Source organism: Melozone crissalis, unplaced genomic scaffold, assembly GCF_028551555.1.
Source record: "Melozone crissalis strain CALT ecotype California unplaced genomic scaffold, PUWL_Pcris_2 ptg000247l_1, whole genome shotgun sequence".
Classification (NCBI taxonomy): domain Eukaryota; kingdom Metazoa; phylum Chordata; class Aves; order Passeriformes; family Passerellidae; genus Melozone; species Melozone crissalis.
Window position 1 is genome coordinate 1,852,310 of NW_026536006.1, and position 23,693 is coordinate 1,876,002.

General features: G+C 55.1%; 1 protein-coding gene across 1 annotated transcript; it reads right to left on the bottom strand.

Moving 5' to 3' along the window:
- Window positions 1-905: 905 nt before the first annotated feature.
- LZTS1 (leucine zipper tumor suppressor 1) lies at window positions 906-23,693 on the bottom strand. The gene is made up of 4 exons (XM_054294362.1): window positions 23,633-23,693; window positions 4,852-5,261; window positions 3,159-3,983; window positions 906-1,821 (listed from the first exon to the last, which is right to left on the bottom strand). The coding sequence occupies exons 2-4, from the start codon at window positions 5,200-5,202 to the stop codon at window positions 1,168-1,170; spliced, it is 1,830 nt and encodes a 609-aa protein (XP_054150337.1). The 5' UTR covers window positions 5,203-5,261; window positions 23,633-23,693; the 3' UTR covers window positions 906-1,167.

Sequence of the window (23,693 nt, forward strand, 5' to 3'; positions counted from 1 at the left end):
CAGAAGGTGGCTGGGACATTCCTGTGAATCCTCAGATCCAGCTGCTGCCTGGCAGCCGGGAGAAGGGACGGGGTCCTTGTCTGTGGGAGCTGGAAATGCCAGAGGGAGGGCTGTGGGTGCTGTGGGTGCAGTGCAGGGGGTTGCGCTTGGACTGAATGGGGAGTTCAGGGTGATCTCATGGTGATTTCAGGGTGATTTTGGGATGATTTTGGGGTGATTTCAGTGAGTTGGGCCGTACTGGGGGCTGTGAGCAGCTTGGAACGTTCCTGAGGCCCTCATGGGCTGGCAGGGGTGGATGTGGCAGTGGCAGGAGGTGGCTCTGTGCTCCCACAGTGCCGAAGGAGGGTGAGGAGGAGTGGGAGCTTCCTCCAGGGATCTGGGGCTGATTCCTGCCACTGTCAGTGGGCAGGACTGTGCTGTGCCATCCTTGGAGCTGGGCACACACTGGGCTGATTCCTGTCATGGGCAGTGGTCAGAACTGTGCTGTGCCATCCCTGGAGGTGCCCTCCCTTGAACTGTGCCATTCCCAGAGCTGGGCACACATTGGGGCTGATTCCTGCCACCATCAGTGGGCAGGACTGTGCTGTGCCATCCTTGGAGATGGGCACACACTGGGGCTGATTCCGGGGCACAAACTGGGGCTGGTTCCTGCCCACCATGGGCAGGATGATACTGTGCCGTCCTTGGAGTTGGGCACACACTGGGGCTGATTCCTGCCACCATCAGCGGGCAGGATGGTGCTGTGACATCCTTGGAGCTGGGCACAAATTTGGGCTGGTTCCTGCCACGGGCAGTGGGCAGGACAGTGCTGTGCCATCCCCGGAGCTGTGCCATCCCTGGAATTGGGCACAAATTTGGGCTGATTTCTGCCACCATCAGCGGGCAGGACTGTGCTGTGCCACCACTTGAGCTGTGCCATCCCTGGAGCAGGGTCAGGCTGTGTCCCCCCAGCCTGGAGCAGAGCATCCCCTGGGCGCTGGGCACGGATGGCAGAGAATTCCCTGGAGTCCTGATCCCTGCCCGGGGGCAGAGGGGGCAGTGCCAGGCTGGGGGAGCTGCGAGCACGTCACCGTTGGCACGAGTGGCTTGGTCACCTCTGGAACACGACGGGCGGCGCAAGGACAGGGGGACACTGCACGACGGGGAGGGGACAGCTCCCCTGGTGACTCAGATCTCGGTGGCGATGATGTCCTCGTAGGGGACGTCGGTGCCGCCGGGGATCTCCAGCTCGATGGGCTCCTTGCCATCCTCGCCCGCCGCCAGCTGCTGCAGCATCTTCTCCAGGCTCTGGTTCCTCTTGTACATGTGCAGGTAGCTCTGCTGCAGCTGCTTCTGGTAGTGGATCACCTTCTCCTTCTCCTCCTTCCACGTCTGCCGCTCGTGCTGGAAGCTGCAGCTCATCTGCTCGTTGCTGTCGCGTTCTGCCTTCAGCTCGGCCCGCAGCCGCTCCAGCTGCCCCTGCAGGGCCTGGGCATCGTCCCCGCCCGGCCTGGGGAGCCCCTGGAGCTGCTCCCGCAGCACGGCCAGCTCGGAGCGCAGCTCCAGGATCTCCTGCTCCAGCAGGTTCACCTTCTCGCGCAGCAGCTCCGACTCGTTCTTCTTGCGCTGCAGCTCGTTCTCGCACACCTCCAGCTCCATGGCCTTGGTGCGCAGCGACACCTCCAGCTCCTGGCTCTTCATCTCCAGCCCCTCCATCTTCAGCCTCACCTCCTTCAGCTGCGCCTTCAGGCTCAGGATCTCCGTGGTCTTGGTGGTGAGCTCGGTCTGAGACTCCTTCAGCTGCTGCTTCAGCAGTGAGATCTCGCCGGATTTCTGGCACACCTGGAGGGGGAACACCTGAGTTAGGGCTGGAGCAGGGTCAGGGGGAAGCTGCTGGGTTTGGAAATTAAAGGATCCAAATCCTTCGGTGAACACCTGAGTTAGGGCTGGACCAGGACTCAGGGGGAAGCTGCTGGCTAAAACTGATGGGTTTGAAAATCGAAGGATCCAAATCCTTCAGGGAACACCTGAGTTACGGCAGGACCACAGGGAAAGGCCAGGGGACACCGTGTGTGTCGCTCTAAGACATAAAATAAAACCACACTCATGCTGGAACCTCCAAGGTAGAAAGAAGGGCAGTTTAATTTCTGACTCTAACATTTATAGACTTTCAAAAGTGACAGTGGATTGGAGGATGACAGTGCCGCCTCTCCAATGACACCGGACAAACCAACAGTCTATTAAATTTCTCTTCCTCTAGAAAAGAATGTAAACCAATAATTATTTACAGAAAAGTGTGTGGGAAGGTTTGTTACAAGAATGTAAACATCAGAAGAACTTAGAAGAACAGGGTGACACGTGTGAGCCAGTCACAACTGGGGTGCAGCACGTGGAGACCCCGAATTTAACTTTTTTACCATTATTTTTAGAATTCTAATTTAATTACAATTATAATTTATAATTAATACTACATTAAATAATACTGCATATTTTTAATATAGTATGAATTATAAATATTAATATTATATATGAAACAATAATATTATATTATTATATATTTAATTGTATATTATTAATTTATATATTGTAAATATATTGTGTATATATAGTATGTATATTGTATATATATTTATATTGTATATTTATAATTTATTAATATATTAATTTAATTGTATATTATTAATTGTATATATATTTAATTGTATAAAAATGTTACTATTATATATTGTATATATTAGATACTAATTTATAATTACCTCTTCCTAAACATCAGAATTTCCAGAAGATTAATGGTGTTTGCTCAGCAATACCAAGGAGTGAGTAAATTAAGCTTAAGCAGAGAGTGGAAGGTTTTACTGCTCCCTAACAAATGGCAAGCCCAAGGAGTTCCTATTTCCTTGTGGCAAGGCAGTTTTACAGCTCCTGTGGGGCAGGAAAACCCGAGCTGGAGGCCGGGAATGCTGAGTTAATTCAATGCCTGAGGGGGTTTGTGCTGTGCTCGTTCCCTTGGGCGAGGGGAAGGGTTCAGGGGGGCAGTGAGAGCCTCAGTCCCACTGCCAGGGGGTTCTGCTGAGATTCACATCCATTTCCTATGGGATGGGATGGGATGGGATGGGATGGGATGGGATGGGATGGGATGGGGGGTTTGGAGCTCTCCTTGATGTCCCTTTGCCTCTCACCTCCCACTGCGTCTCCTCCAGCGCCGGGGCAAAGCTGGTCTTCTCCTTCTCGTAGGACCTCAGCTTGGTCTCCAGCAGGTTCTGCTCCTTCATGAGTTTCTCCAGCTCCTCCCGCAGCTGCTGCTTCTCCTGCTGCAGCTGGAACACCTGCAGGTGCAGCACCTGCTGCGTCCGCTGCGTTTTCTGCGAGGTTTGCTTGAGTTTGCTGTTGCACTTCTGCTTCAGCCCCTCCAGCTCCTCCTTGCAGCGCCGCTGTTTCTCCTCGTAGGCCTGGCAGGAGCTGATTTCCTTCTCCTCGAAGCTCGACTGCAGCTCCTGCAGCTCGCCCTCCCTCTCCAGCAGCTTCTGCTCCAGCTCCTGGATGGTGGATTCATCCGTGGCGATGGGCGAGCGCATGCAGGCGCTCTTCTCGGCGGCGGCGCGGTGCTGGGGCGCCTTGCCGGGGTTCAGGATCTTGTTGCCACCATCAGAGAAGGACATGGCCTTGAGGCTCATCATGTTGCTGTCCTGGATGATGGCACACTGCAGGATGTTGTGGGCAGAGCCCCCGAAGCGGCTGATGGGGCCCATGGGGGTGACCAGCGGCTCCAGCTGGTAGCTGCTGCTGGTGCTGTGCGTGGGCAGGCTGGACATGGAGTTGCGGCCGGAGTCAGACAGGCCCCCCGAGCACGGCAGCGGCCGCAGCTCCTGCTCCTTGGCCTTCTCTGCGGGGTGCAGCTGCTGGGCCAGAGGCCCCCCGCTCTCGGGGGACGAGTGCAGGATGGCCCCGGAGCGCGGCAGCACCGGCTTGAAGGCCGTGGGACGAGGCAGCGGCTTTTCCCCGCCCTGCAGGGAGAGCACAGCCCATCAGCACCGAGGGAGCCCCGCGTGTGTCTTCCCACCCCACAGTCCCCCCAAGGCTCAGAGAGACTCAGGGGAAGCTGCTGGCTACAACTGCTGGGTTTGGAAATTAAAGGATCCGAATCCTTCAGGCTGTGTTGCTGATCCAAACTCCCGAAAGGTGAGGTGGCAGAGCTGCCCCTGCTCTCCCTGAGCTTCCTCAGCGACCACAACCAACACAACCCCGTGGTGGCACCTGACAGTGTGTAGGGGGATAAAATATAAGTAAATAAAGTGGTATAGAATGTAATCTTACCCCCTAAAGAGCTGCAGCTGAGCCAATAATTAAGGATTAGGAACAGGCCTGATGTTAACAGGCCACAGCTGTAGCCAATAAGAAGAGTGTTATAAAAGAGTGGATTGATTGGTTGAGGGGGCTGGAGTCAGTTGGCTGCTGAGAGGACAAGGAAGAGTCAGCGCCTAGAGGAGCTCCCTACAAGAAACATCAAGGAGGTGCGAAACTCTGGCGACATGGAACCCTTGCAATGTACTGACAATAGAACTCTAGTAATAGAGTGATAACAAATGGTGATCCCGACGTGATTCAGGAAAAAGGACTTGATTATATGATCCCATGGATTCAGGAACCTCTTGGATTCGGGACTAAACTATATGACCCCTGGATTCGGGGAAAAGGACTCAACTATATGACCCTGAGGATTTGGGGAAAGAGGATTCGACTATTTGGCCCCGTGGATTTGGGGAAAAGGACTTGAATGCTAAACTATTGGTAAAATATATCAATCGCAGCTATTAATGTTTTTTAAATATGAGTATAAAAGATTTTGAAGATAAGTACTTTTTCCCCACTCACCACTTCCAGCTGGCTGGGGAAGGGCATCAACTTCTGCGGCGTGGGCGTCCCGAAGTCCAGCGAGCCGCTCCCGGCGGGCACGGCCAGCTCGCCGCCGCCCAGCGCGGTGTAGTCCGGCCGCTGAGCGCCGTGCGCCTTCTGGCTGACCTTGATGTAAAAGAAATCCTCATTCTTGCTGCTCTTGGAGCCGGACTTGTGGCCGGAGTCCTGCGAGAAGCCGAAGCGGAGCAGCCCGTCCGAGTAGCGGTTGAGCTTCTTCAGGTGCGAGGACTTGCGGAGCTTGTACTGGGAGGCGCGGCAGTGCTTGCTGTGGAAGCTGTGGCCGGAGATGAGGCTGCTGACGCTGCCCATGCTGCTCCCAGCGCCGCCAGATCATAGCAGAGCCCGCGGTGCGGCCGGGAGCGCCGAGCCTGGGGACACAGGGACACGGTGTGAGCCAGGAGAGGACACCCGGGTGTGGCAGAGCTCCCCGCTTTGGGGGTTGAGTGTTAAAAATCGGTTAGAAAGTGTAAAATAGTTGATAGATTGTTAAGCATGTGCTGTTAGTTTGGTTACAAAGTGTTGGAACCCAGGACATTGCTCTGGCTGCTCTGGAGGACTCAAGACCCTGGCAAGGGGCTTAGAGACATTGGCACGGAGTCAAAAACACCTGTGCCTTTGATTTTAGCCCATTGTCGCAGACATCTTTTATGAAAAATCTTTTCTTTAAGATTTTTCCTCCTGAGAAGCTGAGAGGCCTCAAGAACAAAATGTAAACAACAATTATCTGCTATCCCAACAGACTCCCGCATCTCCTGCCCGTTCCTGGCCAGATCCCAGCTCCACAGCCTCTCCCGCATCCCTCTCCACTTCTCAGCGCTCCTCTTAACCTGCCTGAAAAGGGGCACCGCGAGCCTTAATTAGCATTAGGCTTAATTAGCGTTAATGGCTGTGTGGCACTCGAGGGGAGTGCTGAGCGCTGCCATCAGAGGCACGCGGGGCTCCTCCGCTTTGTTGTGAGGGGAAAAATGTAAATAAAATAAACCCCCAGCTCCTGGTGGCCTCCACGACACTCAGCTCTAATGGGGACGCGGATCCAGCTCGGTAATTAGTGGTAAGAAGAGGGGAAAGCACGTAAATAAAATTATCAGGGTGCTGTTTGCACTGGAGGAGGAGGGAGAGAAGGTTTCTGCTCCGTGCAGTGTTTGAGCAGCTCAGAGCTCCCACTGCGTGCTCCAACCCTCTCCAGAGCTCCCCAGGCCGAGTTCTGGTGTTCCAAGCTGGAATCTGGGGGTGGGAGAGGGTTGGGTGGTGGAGGGGGTGCAGGAAGGCTGTGCCAGGGCCCCCTCACTGCCCTGTCCTCAATCCCAGAGTCGGGCCTCTGTTTTCCCACTCCTCTTTTCCCATTCCTCTCTTTTCCCTTTCCTGTTTTCCCACTCCTCTCTTTCCCCCTCCTCTCTTTTCCCACCCCTCTTTTCCTATTCCTCTTTCTCCCCTTCTCTGTTTTCCCACCCCTCTATTCCTATTCCTGTTTTCCCACTCCCCTCTTTTCCCACTCCTATTCCTATTCCTATTCCTATTCCTATTCCCGTTTCCCACCCCTCTCTTCCCACTCCTCTCTTTTCCCATTCCTGTTTTCCCCTTCCTCTCTTTTCCCACTCTTCTCTTTTCCCACTCCCCTTGTCCCACTCCTGGCCACTCCCTGCATCACCACTCTCCTCCCTCCCTTTATTTCTTTTCCTCTCCCCGTGCCCGAGGCCCGGGATGGCTGAAGGGCAGAGGGAGGACAGACAGACTGCCGGCCTAATCCCCAAATCCATTTCTGGCAGATTAAGAGAGGCGAGAAAGGCCCGAGCGGCTGCCGGGGCGCTGCTGATACGGGACAAGCAGGGGAGGGATCGCTGCGGGGACGCGACAATTGTCCCCACAATTGTCCTCACATTTGTCCCCATAATTGTCCCCACAATTCTCCCTATAATTGTCCCCGCAATTGTCCCCACACAGCCCATGCCGGTGCCTGCAGGGTGCGGATGACAGGGTGACAATGACAGAAACAGGTGCCACCTGTCCCCAGGCAGCGCCCAGCTCAGTCCCGGGCTGTGACATTTATTTTCCATCCAGAGGGGTTTACACGCACCCACAGCCCGTCCCTATACATTTATTTTTCACATAGGGGGGTTACACACACCCACAGCCCATCCCTATATATTTTCTTTCTCCCAGGGGCATTTACACTCACCTACAGCCTGTCCCTATACATTTATTTTCCACCTGAGGGGGTTTACACTCACCCACAGCCGTCCTATACATTTCTTTTACCCCCAGGGGGATTTACACTCACCTACCTCCCATACCTATACATTTATTTTCCACCCAGATGGGTTTACACACACCCACAGCCCGTCCCTATAGTCCCTATACATTCATTTTCCACCCAGGGATGATACACGCACCCACAGCCCCTCCTTGTACATTTATTTTTCTCCTGGGGGGCTTTACACGCACCCACAGCCCATTCCTATCCATTCATTTTCCTACTGGGGAGGTTTACATGCACGCATAGCCCATTCCTATACATTCATTTTCCCCCTAGAGGGTTTACACTCACCTACACCCCATCCCTATATATTTATTTTCCACATGGGGGAGTTTACTCTCACCTACAGCCCATCCCTATACATTTATTATCCCCCCAGAGGGGTTTACACGCACCCACAGCCCCTCCTTGTACATTTATTTTCCACACACAGGGGGGTTTACATGCACCCACAGCCCATCCCTGTACACTGATTTTTCCTCCAGAGGGGTTTCACACGCACCCACAGCCCCTCCTTGTACATTTGAGCCCCTAGAGAGGTCGGATTTTCTCGCTGCCCCCTCGGGCAGATCCCCTGTGGATTTTTGGGTGCCTGTGGGAGATGGGAGAAGCGAGGAGGCAGCGCTGGGACTCTCCAGCCTCTTTCCTCCTCTGGCAGGAGGCGTTTCCATCCACCCCAGCCTTCCCACGCACACCCCACAGGGTTGGGCACGTTCTTCTTCTCCTTCCCTCTTAAAAAGTGCTTTGAAAGCCATGGGGGAGTCAGAATTCAGGGGAACGACGGCAAAAAGAGGAGGCAGCAGGGCTGGGAGGCCACAGGAGCTCGAGGAGGAGTCAGAGCTGTCCCATTTCCCTGTTCAGCGCCTTCCCTGGGATCCAGAGGGGTTTGCTGAGCCACCAAACCCCGGCACTGAGCACATTGAGGACGTTCACACACAAAAACTGCGAGGAAAAATCAGGGCTGGGTTTAAGGGGGTATGGATGGGTCAGAGCAGGGGTCATGTGAAGTGTAAAAGGGAAAAAAAAATGTAAATAATAAATTTAAAAATGTAAATAAAAAGAAATAAAAATAAATAAACAATAGATAAATAAATAAGCAAACAATAATAAATAAATAAATAAATGTGAATAAAAAGAAATAAAAAATAAATAACAAAAATATATTTTAAAATAAATAAATAATAAAATAGATGCAAATATAAATTTAATAAATAAAAATAAAAAAATAAGAGATAAATAATAAAAACAATTTAAAATAAATAAATAATAAAAATGTAAATAAAAATAAATAGATAAAATAAAACTAAAAACATTTTAAAATAAATAAATAACCAATAAAAATAAATGTAAATAAAAATAAAGAAAGAAATAATAAATAAAGGAATAATAAAAATATAATTATAAATAAATAAATAATTTTAAAATATATGTAAATAAAAAATAAATGCTGAGAGTGAAAGTGGGGATGTCCCGTGGGCAGCTGTGGGAGCACAGCTGGAGAGGAGGAGCACAGCTGGAGAGAGGGATCACAGCTGAGGAGAGGAAGCACAGCTGGAAAAAGGGAGCACAGCTGGAGAGCACTGGGGCCTGGGGGTGCGACACGGCCAGAGGTCACAAAACCACAGAATTCAAATTAAATCTAATTTTTAAAATTCAAATTAATTTTTAAAATTCAAATTCAAATAAAAATCTTAAAATTAAAAAGACCTTGGGGACCGAGTCCAAGTTGTAAAAGGGAGAGGGGTGACAGGACCTGCGGGTGGAGTCACGATGTCCTCGGTGATGTCACCGATTAGGTCATTACCCCGATCAATTAGCTCAATTAGCTCTATTAGCGAGCACAGAGAGCCACAGAAGGCTCCAGCGTGTCCCTGTCGCTCTGTGCCCGCAGCAAACGAACCTTTCCAGGATCTTTTGGCACGAACCCCGTGTCCCCTCCCCGAGCAGCTCCGTGACCCTTCCAGCTCCCCCTGGATCAGGGAATTCCACAATGGAGATCACTCCTGGGAGCGTGGGGGTCCTGGGGGGGCTGATCCCCACAAACAGCGCGGGCTGAACCCCGGGAATGGGGGAAAACACGTGGATTCACCCACTCGGGCTTGTGCCGAGAGAACGGGGATAAAGAATGAATGGCATCTCATCAGCGCAGTCATGCCTACCCCGCACGTGGGAGCGCCGATCTCCCCCCCGCAATCCAGCCTTATCTCCCTCAATCTTATCTCCCGCAGCCTTTGAAGCTTTCCCCCCTTTCCCTGCTCCTTCCCGAGCAGGTTTCCCCGGCAGGAGCCGCGGTTTTGCTGCTCCGCTCCCTGCCGATCCTGTTCTTCCCCCCTCTCGCTCCATCTCTGGAATGCCAGCGCTTCCTTCTCGCCCCCGCCCCCGCCTTTTCTCCCTCCTGGATTATTATTCATCCTCGCCGTGCAGATGCTCCCACACATTTGGGTGTTTGTTGGGAGATGCTGGGATGGCACGGAGCAGCTGGGGCTCGGCCTGAGCCTTCCTCTTCCTCTCCAGCACTGCCAGGTGCTGTGCCCCTGTTATGAGCGCTGTGTTTATTTCACTCCTGTCCCACCCGGCCATCTGGGCCTTGGGGCACAGGGAATGTGGCCCTGAGGTAAAAATCTCGAAATTTCCATGGTGGAAAGTGCTACCTGAGCACCTGAGGTGGGATTTAGTGAAGGGAATGGCCCAGAGCAGAGCTTGGAGGGCAGATTTGCACTGAGCTGGGCCTGGGAGCTGCAGCAAACCCAGATTGAGCCTCCAGGACCCCCAAATGCTGCTGAATTCCCTGGAAGCTGCACCAAACCCAGACTGAGCCTCCAGGACCCCCAAACGCCTCTGAACCCCCTGGGTTGAGGAGATGAAGCTGCCCTGGGCTGTGTGAGAGCATCTGCCAGGCCCAGCTCCAGCTCCTGCTGCTCTGCCCATGCCCAGCTGGGGCCAGGCTCCCCAAACCCTGCTCTTTTAGCCCTCCAAAACTTGCTCTTTTCTTCTCTCCAAACCCTGCTGGTTTTGCTCCCAAACTCTCCTAGTTTTACTCTCAAACCCCTGCTTTTTAAGCCCTTCAAATTCTGCTCTTTTCCCCCTCCCAACCCTGCTCTTTTTGCCCTCCAAACCCTGCTCCTTCTGCTCCCCAGACCCTCATGGTTTTACTCTCCCAACCCCGCTCTTTTTACTCTTCAAATCACTCTGGTTTTGCTCCCCGAACCCTGCTCTTTTTACCCTCCAAACCCTGCTGGGGTTACTCTCCAACCTCTGCTCCTTTTGCTCCCTAAACCCTGCTCCTTTCGCCCTCCAAATTCTGCTTTTGGGTCTCCAAACCCTGCTCTTTTTGCCATTCAAACCCTGCTCCTTTTGCTCCCCAAGCCCTGCTCTTTTTCCCCTCCCAACCCTGCTCTTTTTACTCTCCAAACCCTGCTTCCTAAGCCCTTCAAACCCTGCTCATTTTGCTCCCCAATCCCTGCTGGGTTTACTCTCCAAACCCCATTGGTTTTACCCTCCAAACCCTGCTCTTTTTACCCTCCAAACCCTTCTCCCTTTGCTCCCCAAACCCTGCTGGTTTTACTCTCCAAACCCAGCTCTTTTTTTCTCTCCAAACCCTGCCCTTTTTGCTCCCCAACCCAGCTCTTTTTGCCATCCACACCCTGCTCCTTTTGCCATCCAAACCCTGCTCTTTTTACCCTCCAAACCCTGCTGGTTTTACCCTCCAAACCCAGTTCTTTTTGCCCTCCAAACCCTGCTCTTTTTCTCCCCTAACGCTGCTAGTTTTACTCTCCAAACCCTGCCCTTTCCCCCCTCCAAACCCTGTTGCTTTTACTCTCCCAACCCTGCTCTTTTTGCCCTCCAAACCCTGCTGGTTTTACCCTCCAAACCCTGTCCTTTTTCCCCTCCAAACCCAGCTCTTTCTACCCCCCAAACCAACACCAGCACCCAGCGCTTGTCGAGCCCCGTGCCCGAGCCCCTCCCGGCTCTGCCGGGGCTGAATTCATCCCCAGCCCGGGCAGGCGCCGGCCTCTCGTCGCTCCTTTGTGCCTGGGGGCCCCACGACACGGATTTCATTCACTGCCACCCATTGTCCCCGCTCATTCAGCGACATGCACCGCGCTGGTTGTGACCGCGGGCCGGCACAAAGCGCTCCCCGCGCGTTCCGCCCCGATTTGCCATTAGCGAGGAGGGGAGAAGGAGGGGGGGACACTCGTGGAGTAGAATAAAGCCGGGCTCGGTGACACGTTCCAGGCACTCGAGTGGCCCCGGAGTCCATCACACGCGCTCGGTGTTCTGGCAATGGGCACCGGGAGGATTCGTTAAGGGGAGCCGGTGCCAGGGGCTGGGTGGGCTCCGTGCCACCAAGGGTGGCACTGCCGCTGTCCCCCCTGGCAGCTGGGCACTGCGGGTGGAGGTGTGATTGCTCAATAGCAAAAAAAAAAAAAAATAAAAGAAAGGGGGAAAAAAATGGAAGAAAAAAAAAAAGAGGGAAAGAAAAAAAAAGGGGGGGGGAAAGAAAAAAAAGGAGAAAAAAACGGAGGAAAATGAGAGGAAAAGGGGGGAAAGGAAAAAAAAAAGGGGGGGGGAAGGAAGAAAAAATGAGGGAGAAGGAATAAATGGGAAAAAAAAGGAGGTAAAAGGGGGAAAAAGGGGGGGGAAGGGGAAAAATGGGGGAAAAGAGGGAAAAAAGGGGGAAAAAGGAAAAATAAAAGGGGGCAGAAGGAAAAATTGGGAGAAAAAGGAGGAAAATGGGGAAAAATGGGGGGAAAAGGGAAAAAATAAAAGGGTGGAAAAGGAGGAAAAAGGGGGGGAAGAGGGAAAAAAAGAAAAAATGGGGGAAGAAAGAAGGAGGATAAAAAGGGGGAAAACGGGGGGAAAAGGGAGAAACAAAAAGGAGGGAAGGAAAAAAAGGGGAAAAACAGGGAAAAGGGGGGAAAGAAAGGGGAAAAAAAGGGGGAGGGGACGGAAGAAAAAGGGGGGAAAAAAAGAAAAAAAAAGGCAATCTACATCACACCAGTTCCTGCGGGAGGTCAAGGTCACTTAGAAAGCCAAAATCCACGGCTGAATTGAGCAGCAGCAGCTTTGGGAAGGGCTCTGCGGGAGCCGCGGACACCCCGGGAGGGGCCGGGGCGCGGGTCCCGCCCGGGATGTGCCCAAAGCGGCCGCGCCGGGCGAGCAGGGTGGGACCAGCCCGGATGGGACCAGCCCGGGTGGGACCAGGCCCGTGGGCCGCTCCGAGCCGCGTTTGGAGCAGAGCAGGGGGGGTTCCTGCGGTTCTCGCTGATTCACAGCCAGGCCCAGCTCCGGGGGTGCCACCCCACCCTGTCCGGGATTGCTCAACGCGCAGAAAATCGGTGTCAGCAGCGTCCCCATGACTTCCCGCTGCTCCTCTTTGCTCTCTGCTTCAGTCCTTTAACTCCGAGGTTCAAATCCTCTCCCTAGCTTAACCCAAAGCATCTCCCATGACTAACCATCCTCTCTTGATCAACCTCATCACAGCCCTCTCCTATGCCCTCCCAATCTTAATCACAGAATCACAGAATTTCTAGGTTGGAAGAGACCTTTAAGATCACGGAGTCCAACCCATGTTCTAACACCTCAACTAGATCATGGCACCAAGCGCCACATCCAGTCTTCCCTGAAACACATCGAGGGATGGAGACTCCACCACCTCCCTGGGTAGATGATTCCAGTATTTGACCACTCTTTCTGTGAAAAACTTCCTCCTTAATTCTAGCCTGGATCTCCCTTGGCGCAGCTTGAGGCTGTGTCCTCTTGTTCTGTCCGTTGTTGCCCGGAGAAAGAGACCGACCCCCAGCGCACCCACAGCCACCCTTCAGGAAGTTGAAGAGGGTGATAAGGTCACCCCTGAGTCTCCTTTTCTCCAGGCTGAACGCCCCCAGCTCCCTCAGTCGTTCTTCATACGGCTTGTGCTCCAAGCCGCTCACCAGCCTCGGTGCTCTCCTTTGGACACGCTCAAGCATCTCAACGTCCCTCCTAAACGCTAGTGGAGCGCAAAATCCTAAGCTACACACAAGGCCAAAAGAGCCCAAACATTGTTGTATTTAAGCTTTGTGCCCAGAAAATCCCCGGCCTAGAGGGGGGATCTGTCCCTTTCCTCCCTGTCCCGTAGCCCCCCAGGGATGTGGGGGTGGCACAAACCCTGAGGGGCTCCAGGCAGTGCCAGAATTCCATGGGATGGAACCCCCTGGGATCCTGCAGGGTCACAGCCCCTGGGAAAGCCGGGCTGAGGGAACGGGGCTGGAAAAGGCTCTGCCCCAAAAGGCTGCCAGAGCTCCAGGAATGGGATTTTTGGGGTTCTGCACAAACCTGGGACTCTGATCCCTATAGGTCCCTCCCAGCTCAGGACATGCTGTGATCCCAGAATTAACTGGGATGGCACCAGATGGAGATGATGAGGGACTGAACATCTTCATCCCCTCCCTCCTGCCAGCTCTGCCAGTCCCCAAAAGTCACTTTTGGAATCTGCTGCTGCCAGGCCAGCCCTGGAGCTGGGAGGGACCCGCAGGGATCGGATGGATGGATGGATGGATGGATGGATGGATGGATGGATGGATGGATGGATGGATGCTCCCTCCTGGACTCAGGGCAGCCTGGGAACATCCCAGCAGCTTGGGGATCCCTGCTGCACCCACCTCGGCTCAGCCTCCAGCTCTCCCTGCACCCAGCTGGGGCCAGACTCCCCAAACCCTGCTCCTTTTGCCCTCCAAATTCTGCTTTTGGGTCTCCAAATGCTGCTGGTTTTCCTCTCCAAACCCTGCTATTTCTTCTCTCCAAACCCTGACCTTTTTGCTCCCAAAACCCTGCTCCTTTTGCCATCCAAATTCTGCTTTTTGCTTCCCAAACTCTGCTGGTTTTTCCCTTTCCATCCTCCCAACACCAACACTTGTGCGAGCAGCCCCCAGTCCTGCCTGTGGAAAGCAAAACCCGAATTTTTCCTCCCTCATTTTTGGGTTAAATCCACTCCAATATCCCCTCAGCTCTCAGCCCTGGCTCCACCACGTGCCAGAGCCCCCCGGTGCCACCCGGAGCCCCCCGGTTCTGTCCCCGCCGGGCTTTGGGAGCTCGGTGATTCACCGAGCACCCACACGAGCCACATCAGTCATGCTCGGCTACAAAGGCAACGCGTGTGCGACACCGTTAAATATTCCTGGGGCGGAGAGAAAGATCCTTTCAGCTCCTCTAATTCCTCCCAGCATCTGGCTTTGCGCGCTAATGAGCGCCTGAGACGGCAATTAGAGCCCTGCTAATTGGCAAGGCAGCAACGCCCGCTCCCCGCTTTGGTTTGGGGACACCTGAAGGGTGACAGTGGCACCTGGGGGTGTCACCCCCGTCCCGTGCCAGGCGCCAAATTTGGGGACAATCTGGCCTCCCGGGGATGCTGTGGGGGACACTTCGCTGGAGGGGCCATCCCTGCACTGGCCGGGATAATTTGGGGATATTTTGGGGATAATTTGGGATATTTTGGGAGCCGTCTGCGGCTGGCAGGTGGTGCCGGGGTGGTGACAGCTGAGCCTGGAGCCGCCAGGCCCCTGCTCACACTTCCCTTCTCGCACAATCTGCCGCGGGGGGAGCTGAAATTCCTGGTACAGGGCCTGAAATTCCCAACTTCAGGGAGCTGAAATTCCCGACTCCAGGGAACTGAAATTCCCAGCTCCAGGGAGCTGAAATTCCTGGTCCAGGGGCCTGAAATTCCCAGCACAAGGGAGCTGAAATTCCCAGTCCAGGGAACTGAAATTCCTGGCTCCAGGGGCTGAAATTCCCCTCTCCATGAGGCTGAAATTCCCGGCTGCAGGGGCCTGAAATTCCTGGCTTCAGGAGCTGAAATTCCCGGCTGCAGGGACTGAAATTCCTGGCCCAAGGGACTGCTCTGCCCCAGGAGGACTCAGGGATGGATCCCAGAATTCCTGCCTGGTCTGGGGGTCCCGCAGCCTCCCCCATTCTCTGCCTGCTGGGAGGGCTTTGTCTGTCCTGCTAAAAATAGCAGGGACTTGCTGCAACTCGCCATGAGCCCAAAATACTTCTCCATCCTCCCAGCTCACGTGGCTTCACCCCTGAATTATGGATAAATACGACGAGGGGCACCAAACCCATTCCCCTCGAGGTGCTGGCACCGAGAGCTCCTTCCCCAAACCCCAAAAAACCTGCGGGGAACACCTGGGCCCAGGCTCTTTGTGCTGCTCGACTCTCCCGGGCACAGGAGGGGAGCAGCAGCATCCTCTCCATGTAGAGGCAAAATTTAGCAGCGGTGCTCGGGCTGCCATGGAGACCGGGCTGTGTTTGCAATCCCCGCGCCTTTTATTGTCTCTCTCTCCCCCCTCTCTGCAAAGCAGCCAGGAGCGGCAGGGCTGGCATTGCCTCGCTGGCATTGCCGTGTTGGCATTGCCACCCTGCTCCTGGTGGGCACAGCAGCCAGCCCAGCCCTGCCTGGGTGCCCTCTCTGCTCCTTCTCCCCCTTTTAGGGCTACTTCAGGCACTTCCCGGCCTGTCTGGGGACCACAAAGCAAATATGGGGTTACTGGGCTCAGGTGGGCACCATGAGGGGCCCGCTCTGCTGTCCCCACCTCCCTGTGCCCTGGGGACAGCCAGGAATGGAGGACAAGAGCTGGAATTGGGCTGGTTTGGGGATTTTTCCTACAGCAAATAAATGGGGACAAGAGCTGGAATTGGGTTGGTTTGGGGCTTTTTCCTCCAGCCAAGGAAGGGAGGACAAGGGGCTGGAATTGGGCTGGAATTGGGCTGGTTTGGGGATTTTTTTTTTTATTTTTGTTTGCAATCCCCGCGCCTTTTATTGTCTCTCTCCCCCTCTCTGCAAAGCAGCCAGGAGCAGCAGGGCTGGCATTGCCTCGCTGGCATTGCCGTGTTGGCATTGCCACCCTGCTCCTGGTGGGCACAGCAGCCAGCCCAGCCCTGCCTGGGTGCCCTCTCAGCTCCTTCAGGGCCATTTTGGGCACCCCTGGTCTCTCTGAGGACCAGAAAGCAAATTTGGGGTTGCTGGGCTCAGGTGAGGGGCACAGGGCCACTCTCTGCTGCCCCCTTTCCTTTGTGCCCTGGGGACAGCCAAGGAATGGGAGACAAGATCTGGAATTGGGCTGGAATTGGGTTGGTATGGGGCTTTTTCCTTCAGTGAAATAAAGGGGAGACAAGAGCTGGAATTGGGCTGGAATTTGGTTGGTTTGGGGATTTTTCCTACAGCCAAGGAATGGGGGACAAGAGCTGGAACTGGACTGGAATTGAGCTGGTTTGAGGATTTTTATTCCAGCCAAGGAATGGGGGACAAGAGCTGGAATTGGGCTGGAATTGGGCTGGAATTGGGTTGGTATGGGGCTTTTTTCTCCAGGCAAAGAATGGGGGACAAGAGTTGGAACTGGGCTAGAATTGGGTTGGTTTGGGGATTTTTCTTACAGCCAAGGAATGAGTGACAAGGGGTTTGAATTGGGTTGGAATTGGGCTGGTTTGGGCCTTTTTCCTACAGCCAAAGAATGGGGGACAAGGGCTGGAATTGGGTTGGAATTGGGTTGGTTTGGGCACTTTTCCTACACCCAAGGAAGGGAGGATAAGAGCTGGAATTGGGCTGGAATTGAGCTGGTTTGGGGATTTTTCTACAGCCAAGGAATGGGGGACAAGGGGCTGGAATTGGGCTGGTTTGAGGATTTTTATTCCAGCCAAGGAAGGGGGAACAAGAGCTGGAATTCGGCTGGAATTGGGGATTTTTCCTCCAGCGAAGGAATGGGGTACAAGGGGCTGGAATTGGGCTGGTTTGGGGATTTTTATTCCAATCAAGGACAAGAGCTGGAATTGGGCTGGAATTGGGCTGGTTTGGGGCTTTTTCCTCCACCAAGGGCTGGAAAAGCCTGAGAAACAGGAGAGGGGGAGTCACTGGCCCTGGCAGCAGCAGAAAACCCCAAATCTCTGCCCCAGCCAGAGGAAAATGAGAGCCAGAGGGAAAAACCTCTCCCAGGCAGGGCCTAAAGATCCTCCTCAAACCCAACCCAGCGCCAGGCCCAGGCTGGGCTTTGCTGTGGTTCCTCCTGCGCTGCCCTTCCCTGTCTGTGGCACCGGTTCCACCCAGTTTTGTCTAAATTTGGGGATTTTTGTGCCTGCCTGGCACTCGGAGCTGAGCTCCTGCTCGTTGGTGAGGAGCCAAGCTCAATCCTCGCTGTGAGGAGCATCTGCTGATGCTGTCTCCTCATCCCCAGCTCCTCTCTTGCTTCCCAGAGCGTCACATCCCATCCCAAAGCTCCAGTGCAGCAACAGAAGGGGAAAAAAACCTCAAAAAACAAACAAGCAAAAAAAAAAAAACAAAAACAAAAAAACCAACCAAAAACCAACCAAAAAAAAAATATTTTTAAATGGCAAATTCGCTTCTCGCTTTCTATTTTCCTTTTCCAGACTTGGCCCGTGGTGAATTCCACCCCTTTAATGCCTGGCTGCCAAACCGAGCAGCTCTCCCAACAGGGAAATGTGCATCAAAGTTGCAGGGAATATTTAATTAACCTTTAAAGGAGCTCTTCCCTAAGTGGCGCAGGGAGATGTCGCCGAATTGTGCTGAAAATCAGGAGGGGAAAAAGGAGGAGGTTAAAGATCCAAAATGTTCCTGGATGCTGAGCTGGAATCTCTGATTTTGACTTGGGCAAAGGGCCAAACGCACAGCTCTGCATCCAGGGGGAACTGGGCTGGTTTGGGGATTTTTCCTGCAGCCAAAGAAGAGGGGAAAGGGCTGGAATTGGGTTAATTTGGGGATTTTTTTTCTACAGCCAAGAATGGGGGGAAAGGGGCTGGAATTGGGCTGGTTTGGGGATTTTTATTCCAGCCAAGAATGGGGGAAAGAGCTGGAATTGGGCTGAAATCGGGCTGGTTTGGGGATTTTTCCTACAGGCAAGAAATGGGGGACAAAGGGCTGGAATTGGGTGGGTTTGATGCTTTTTCCTACAGCCAAGGAAGGGGGGACAAGGGGCTGGAATTGGGCTGGAATTGGGGATTTTTCCTACGGCCAAGAATGGGGGAAAGAGCCGGAATTGGGCTGGAATTGAGTTGGTTTGGGGCTTTTTCCTACAGCCAAGGAATGGGGGACAAGGGCTGGAATTGGGCTCGAATTGGGGATTTTTCCTACAGCCAAGGAATGGGGGACAAGAGCTGGAATTGGGAGAACTCAGAGGGGACACCCTGGGGTGGCATCAGGGATTTTTCGGGAGTTTTTTCCCTCCCCAGCATCTCCCAGCTCCATCCTCTCCCTCTCCTAGGCCTGGGAGGATCCTCCCCAAAATGATAAAATGATAAAAATTCCTTTCAGGGAATGATAAAAATGATAAAAATTCCCTTCAGGCAGGAGCTGCCATTTTGCTGAGGGGATAAATGGGAATATTTCAGCCCTGGCTGTGAGGAAGAGGGGGAAAGAGGGGGAAAGAAAGAGGGAGAAAGAAAGAGGGGGAAAGAAAGAGGAGGAAGAGCTGGCTCGGAACACTGCAGGGATTTCACATTTGCTGCTGCAGGAACCCCAGTACTGCTCATGCAGGATTTGGCTCCCCAAACCCAGGGAATGACCCCATTTAGGGCTTCCCACAAAAAACCAGGAATCCCTTGGTGCTTTCAGAGGCTTCTCCCAGCCAGGGGAGCAGCACAAAACCAGGGCAGGCAGCAGGGAAAGCCCCACGTGCCGGATCTTTGTGCATTCCCTGCTATTTTTAACTAATCCCGAATGGAAAACCCTGCCTGGGGCTGCTGCTCCTGGAAAAATCCCCCCCAAAGGGCAGCTGGCCAGCGAGGAACAGCGAATAAATCAGGCAGGGCGTGGGTTTGGGACCGAGGAACAGCGAATAAATCAGGGAGGGGTGGGTTTGGGGGCCTCCCGAGAGAGAGGGGATTTATAAACATGGCAGGCAATGCTCAGGGGGGGACAGGAAAAATCCTCTCCAAATTTCCTGTCAGGGTTGAGCGTTCCCTGATTCCTGCAGGATGGAGCTGCCACGGAGCCACGGCCAGGCTGGGCTGCCGCAGGAGCAGCTTTAGGAGCAGTTTTAGCAGCAGGTTTAGCAGCTTTAGGAGCAGTTTTTTTTTTTTGCAGCAGCAGCAGCTCCAGGAATAGCTGCGGTGCTACTACGGATTCACACTTGGCCACGCAGCACCGAGCTCTGCCGGCGGCCCCGGGTGACTCTGTGTCCCGAAAAGGGCTCTCAGGGATCTCTGGGATGCTCAAAAGGATCCCATTCCTCATCCTGGGTGACTCTTTGTCGCGAAAAGGGACCTCAGGGATCTTAGGGATGCTCAAAAGGATTGGATTCCTGGTCCTGGGTGACTCTGTGTCCCGAAAAGGGCTCTCAGGGATCTTTGGGATGCTCAAAATTATCAAATTCCCAGCCCTGGGTGACTCTAGGCTTTTTCCTATGGCCAAGGAATGAGGGACAAGGGGCTGGAATTGGGCTGGTTTGGGGATTTTTCCTACAGCCAAGGAAGAGGGAAAAAGAGCTGGAATCGGGCTGGAATCGGGCTGGTTTGGGGATTTTTATTCCAGCCAAGGAATGGGGGACAAGAGCTGGAATTGGGCTGGTTTGGGGCTTTTTCCTCCAGCCAAGGAATGGGGGACAAGAGCTGGAATTGGGCTGGTTTTGGGATTTTTATTCCAGCCAAGGAATGGGGGACAAGAGCTGGAATTGGGCTGGTTTGGGGCTTTTTCCTACAGCCAGGAATGGGGGACAAGGGCTTGAATTGGGCTGGAATTGGGGATTTTTCCTACAGCCAAGGAAGAGGGGGAAAGAGCTGGAATTGGGGAATTGGGCTTCTGTCCCAGGAAGGGCCCCTGGAGCTCGGCTCGGGCTCTCAGGGGTTTCTGGGATGCTCCCAAGGATCGGATTCCCGGCCCTGCTGCTCGGTGCTGCCCCTCTCTGCGTGCCGGGGATGCCTCACCTGAGCCTCACCTGAGCATGACCGGACCTGCCCGCTGCAGCCTGAGCCTTGCTGAGGGAGGGAAAAGGGATTTGGGGCTGAGGAGAGAGCGAGGGGGGCAGGAGGAGCTGGGACAGACCCTGGGACAGGGACAGACCCCTGGGACAGACCCCTGTCCCCTCCACAGTGGAGCATTGTCGCAGACATCTTTTTACGAAAATCCTTTCCTTAGGATTTTTCCTCCTGCGAAGCTGGGAGGCCTCAGGAACAAAATGTAAACAATGGTTATCTGCTGCTGTGGAGTGCAACAGGTGCATCTGTGATTGGTCTCATGGGGATGTTTCTAATTAATGGCCAATCACAGTCAGCTGGCTTGGACAGAGAGTCTGGGACAGCTGCCTTTGTTATCATTCATTCTTTTTCTATTCTTAGCCAGCCTTCTGATGAAATCCTTTCTTCTATTCTTTTAGTATAGTTTTAATGTAATATATATCATAAAATAATAAATCAGCCTTCTAAACATGGAGTCAGATCCTCGTCTCTTCCCTCAACCTGAGACCCCTGTGAGCACCATATCAGAGCATCCTCACTGCCCCTCCTGCCTGGCACACCCGGGCACGGCACCACAGAGCCCTGGCATCCCCCATGCCCAGGGGGCTCTGGCGGGTGTCTCTGGGCTCCTCCAGATCTCTCATTTTGCTGGGACTGACCCCTGGGACAGACCCCTGGTTCAGACTCCATGGACAGATCCCTGGGACAAAACCCTGGGACGGACCCCCGGTTCAGACCCCATGGATGGATCCCCGTCCCCTCCACAGCAGAGCATCCTCCCTGCCCTGCACACCCGGGCACGGCGCCGCACAGCCCTGGCATCCCCCACACCCGGGGGGCTCTGGGCTCCTCCAGATCTCTCATTTTACTGTTTGAACCTCTCCTGCCTTCTCCTCCCCCCCTCGGCAGCGCTGAGTAACGGGGTGGGAGGGACGGAGCGGCCCCGTTCCCGTTCCCGGCCCCGCCGGCTCCCCCGGGGGCTCCGGAGCATCCCCCGAGCCGCGGTTGTGCCGCCGAATGCGCTTTTGCAGCTGCCATTAATTGCCCCCAGCGCTGACGGAGAGGGTTTCGCACTCGCAGCTCTTTGTGGCGCTCATTAATGGGGTTGGTAATTAATTAATGGGCCGAGAGGAGCGGCTGGGCAGCGCCCCCGAGAAAAGCTGGATGGGGGAGCGGGGGTGAGCTGGACACAGGGGAGGGACAGAGTGACACTGGAAAAGCCTGGATGGGGACACAGGGGACAGAGGGTGGCACTGGAAAATTTGGCTGGGGACACAGGGGACACACAGGGGACAGAGTGACACCAGAAGGGCCTGGCTGGGGACACAGAGGTGAGCTGGACACACAGAAGGGACAGAGTGTGGAATTGGAAAAGCCGGGCTGGGGACACAGGGGACAGAGTGTGACACTAGAAGGACCTGGCTGGGGACACAGGGAAAGGACAGAATGTGACACTGGATAACCTGGATGGGGACACAGGGACACACACAGGGGACAGAGTGTGACAAAGGGACACACAGAGGGGACAGAGTGACACTGGAAAAGCCTGGATGGGGACACAGGGGCATACACAGGGGACAAAGTGTGACACTGGAAGGGCCTGGCTGGGTGCACAAAGGCGAGCTGGACACAGGGAAGGGACAGAGGGTGACACTGGAAAACCTGGCTGGGGACACAGGGACACACAGAAGGGACGGTGTGACACTGGAAAAGCCTGGCTGGGTGCACAGGGGGCAGAGTGTGACACTGGAAAACCGGGCTGGGGACACAGGGGACAGAGGGTGACATTGGAAGGGCCTGGCTGGGTGCACAGGGGTGAGCTGGACACAGGGAAAGGACAGAATGTGACACTAGAAAAGCCTGGCTGGGGACACGGAGGTGAGCTGGACACACGGAAGGGACAGAGGGTGACACGGGAAAAGCCTGGCTGGAGACACTGGGACACAGGGGACAGAGTGACACTGGAAGGGCCTGGCTGGGGACACAGAGGTGAGCTGGACACACACACACAGGGGACAGAGTGTGACACTGGCCAGGACTGGTGGGTGACACTGGCCAGGAATCCCTGGCAGAGCTTCCCAGGGCAGGTAAATCAGTTTTCCTGTTTGATGGTTGATGATGGAGGAGGTGTTTTTTTTTCTCTGCTCGTGGAAGAGGAGCTCTGGGGAGGGTTTGGGCAGCTGTGGGGGCTCCTGTGGAAACCCACGGGGCTGCTCCCAAAAACGGGACCCTGCTCCCAAAAAGGGGGCCCACACTGGTCCCTCCTGGCTGCCCGAGGGAGGAGAAGGTCACAGGACACAGACAGGAACCCCTCGGGCCCTGCTGGTGCCACAGGGGGTGGGTGGTGGCAGGAGGGGACAGCAGGAAAGCAACCCCAGCAGGGATGCAGCTGTGCCACCCCTGCAGTGACACCGAGGGATGGGGACAGATCCCTGGGGATGGAGGGGGGGATCAGCACTGGGGGGGGTCCCACACGACGCCCGGACCCTCTCATGGGGGTGAGACCCTCCTGCCACACCAAGGGGGGACCCCGGGTCCCTCGGGAGATGTCACTGAGCGAACAGGGCTCGGGGGGCTCGGCAGGGACGGGAATACCGTGTGCCAGGACGGGAATGCCGCCTGCCAGGACGTGTCCCCGCTCTCGGTCTCCCCCAGGCAGCACCTGGATGTGTCCCCAGCGAGCGCTCGGTGTCACCGTGAGAGCGGTGACAGCCCGGCCGTGGCAGCGCTCCAGCGCCGCTTTTCCAGGCGCGATTCCTCCCCGGCTGTCCAGGAGGAGCTGCGCGGCCTCGGGGCGGCTCTGCCCTCCCTCCCCCGCCTTGCCCGGGCTGCAGAGCCCGGCCTGGAGCGGGGGCAGCCCCGGGAAGGGCCCTGGCAGGGCCGGAGTTGCCGCATCCATCCAGGTGCGCTCGGCGTTTCCCGCAGGGGCCCCCGCGCTCCTTCCTCGCCTCCCACGCACCCGGCGCTGCCCCCGCGCAGCTCCAGCGGCGAAAAATTCCGGCAGGAGGAATCGTGGAGCAGGCAGCCCCTCAGCCGGGGTGGCTCCGAGCTGGTGACAACAAACCAAAGGCATCCATCCATCCGCTCTTTCCCTTCCTTCCCCTCCTTGCCGGAGCTCTGTAACCCGAGGCAGCCCGCACCGAGGTGCTGCTGAACAGGCAGAATTTTCTCGCTGCCGTGTGAAAAGAAGTTTGCCAGACTTCAGAGGGAAGCGAAAAGAGCCAGGGCTGAGCTGCGGGGGAGGCTGCGAGCGGCCGAAGGGACGGGACCCGGCAGCGGGGGCGAGTCCGGCCGCTCTCCCGGGGCCATCCCGGCTCTTTGTGACCGAGCCCGAGCCCGGTCCCGGGGCGGGACCGGGAGAGGGACGGTGCGGGGGCATCGTGCCCGGCGTGGGGGTCACCCCAAAACCATCGCACTGCGGGGAGCCCCGATCGCGCATCTCAGCCCTTCGGTGTCCCATCAGCGTCCCCCGGTGCCACCAGCGCTTCCCCCACGCGTTCCCTGCCTGGAGCCCCCCGGTGTCCCCCCGGTGTCCCCCGTGCCCACCTCGGGTGGCCGCTGGCTCCTCGGCGCGGCGCGGGGCTCCGCGGGGCTCCCGGAGCCGGCC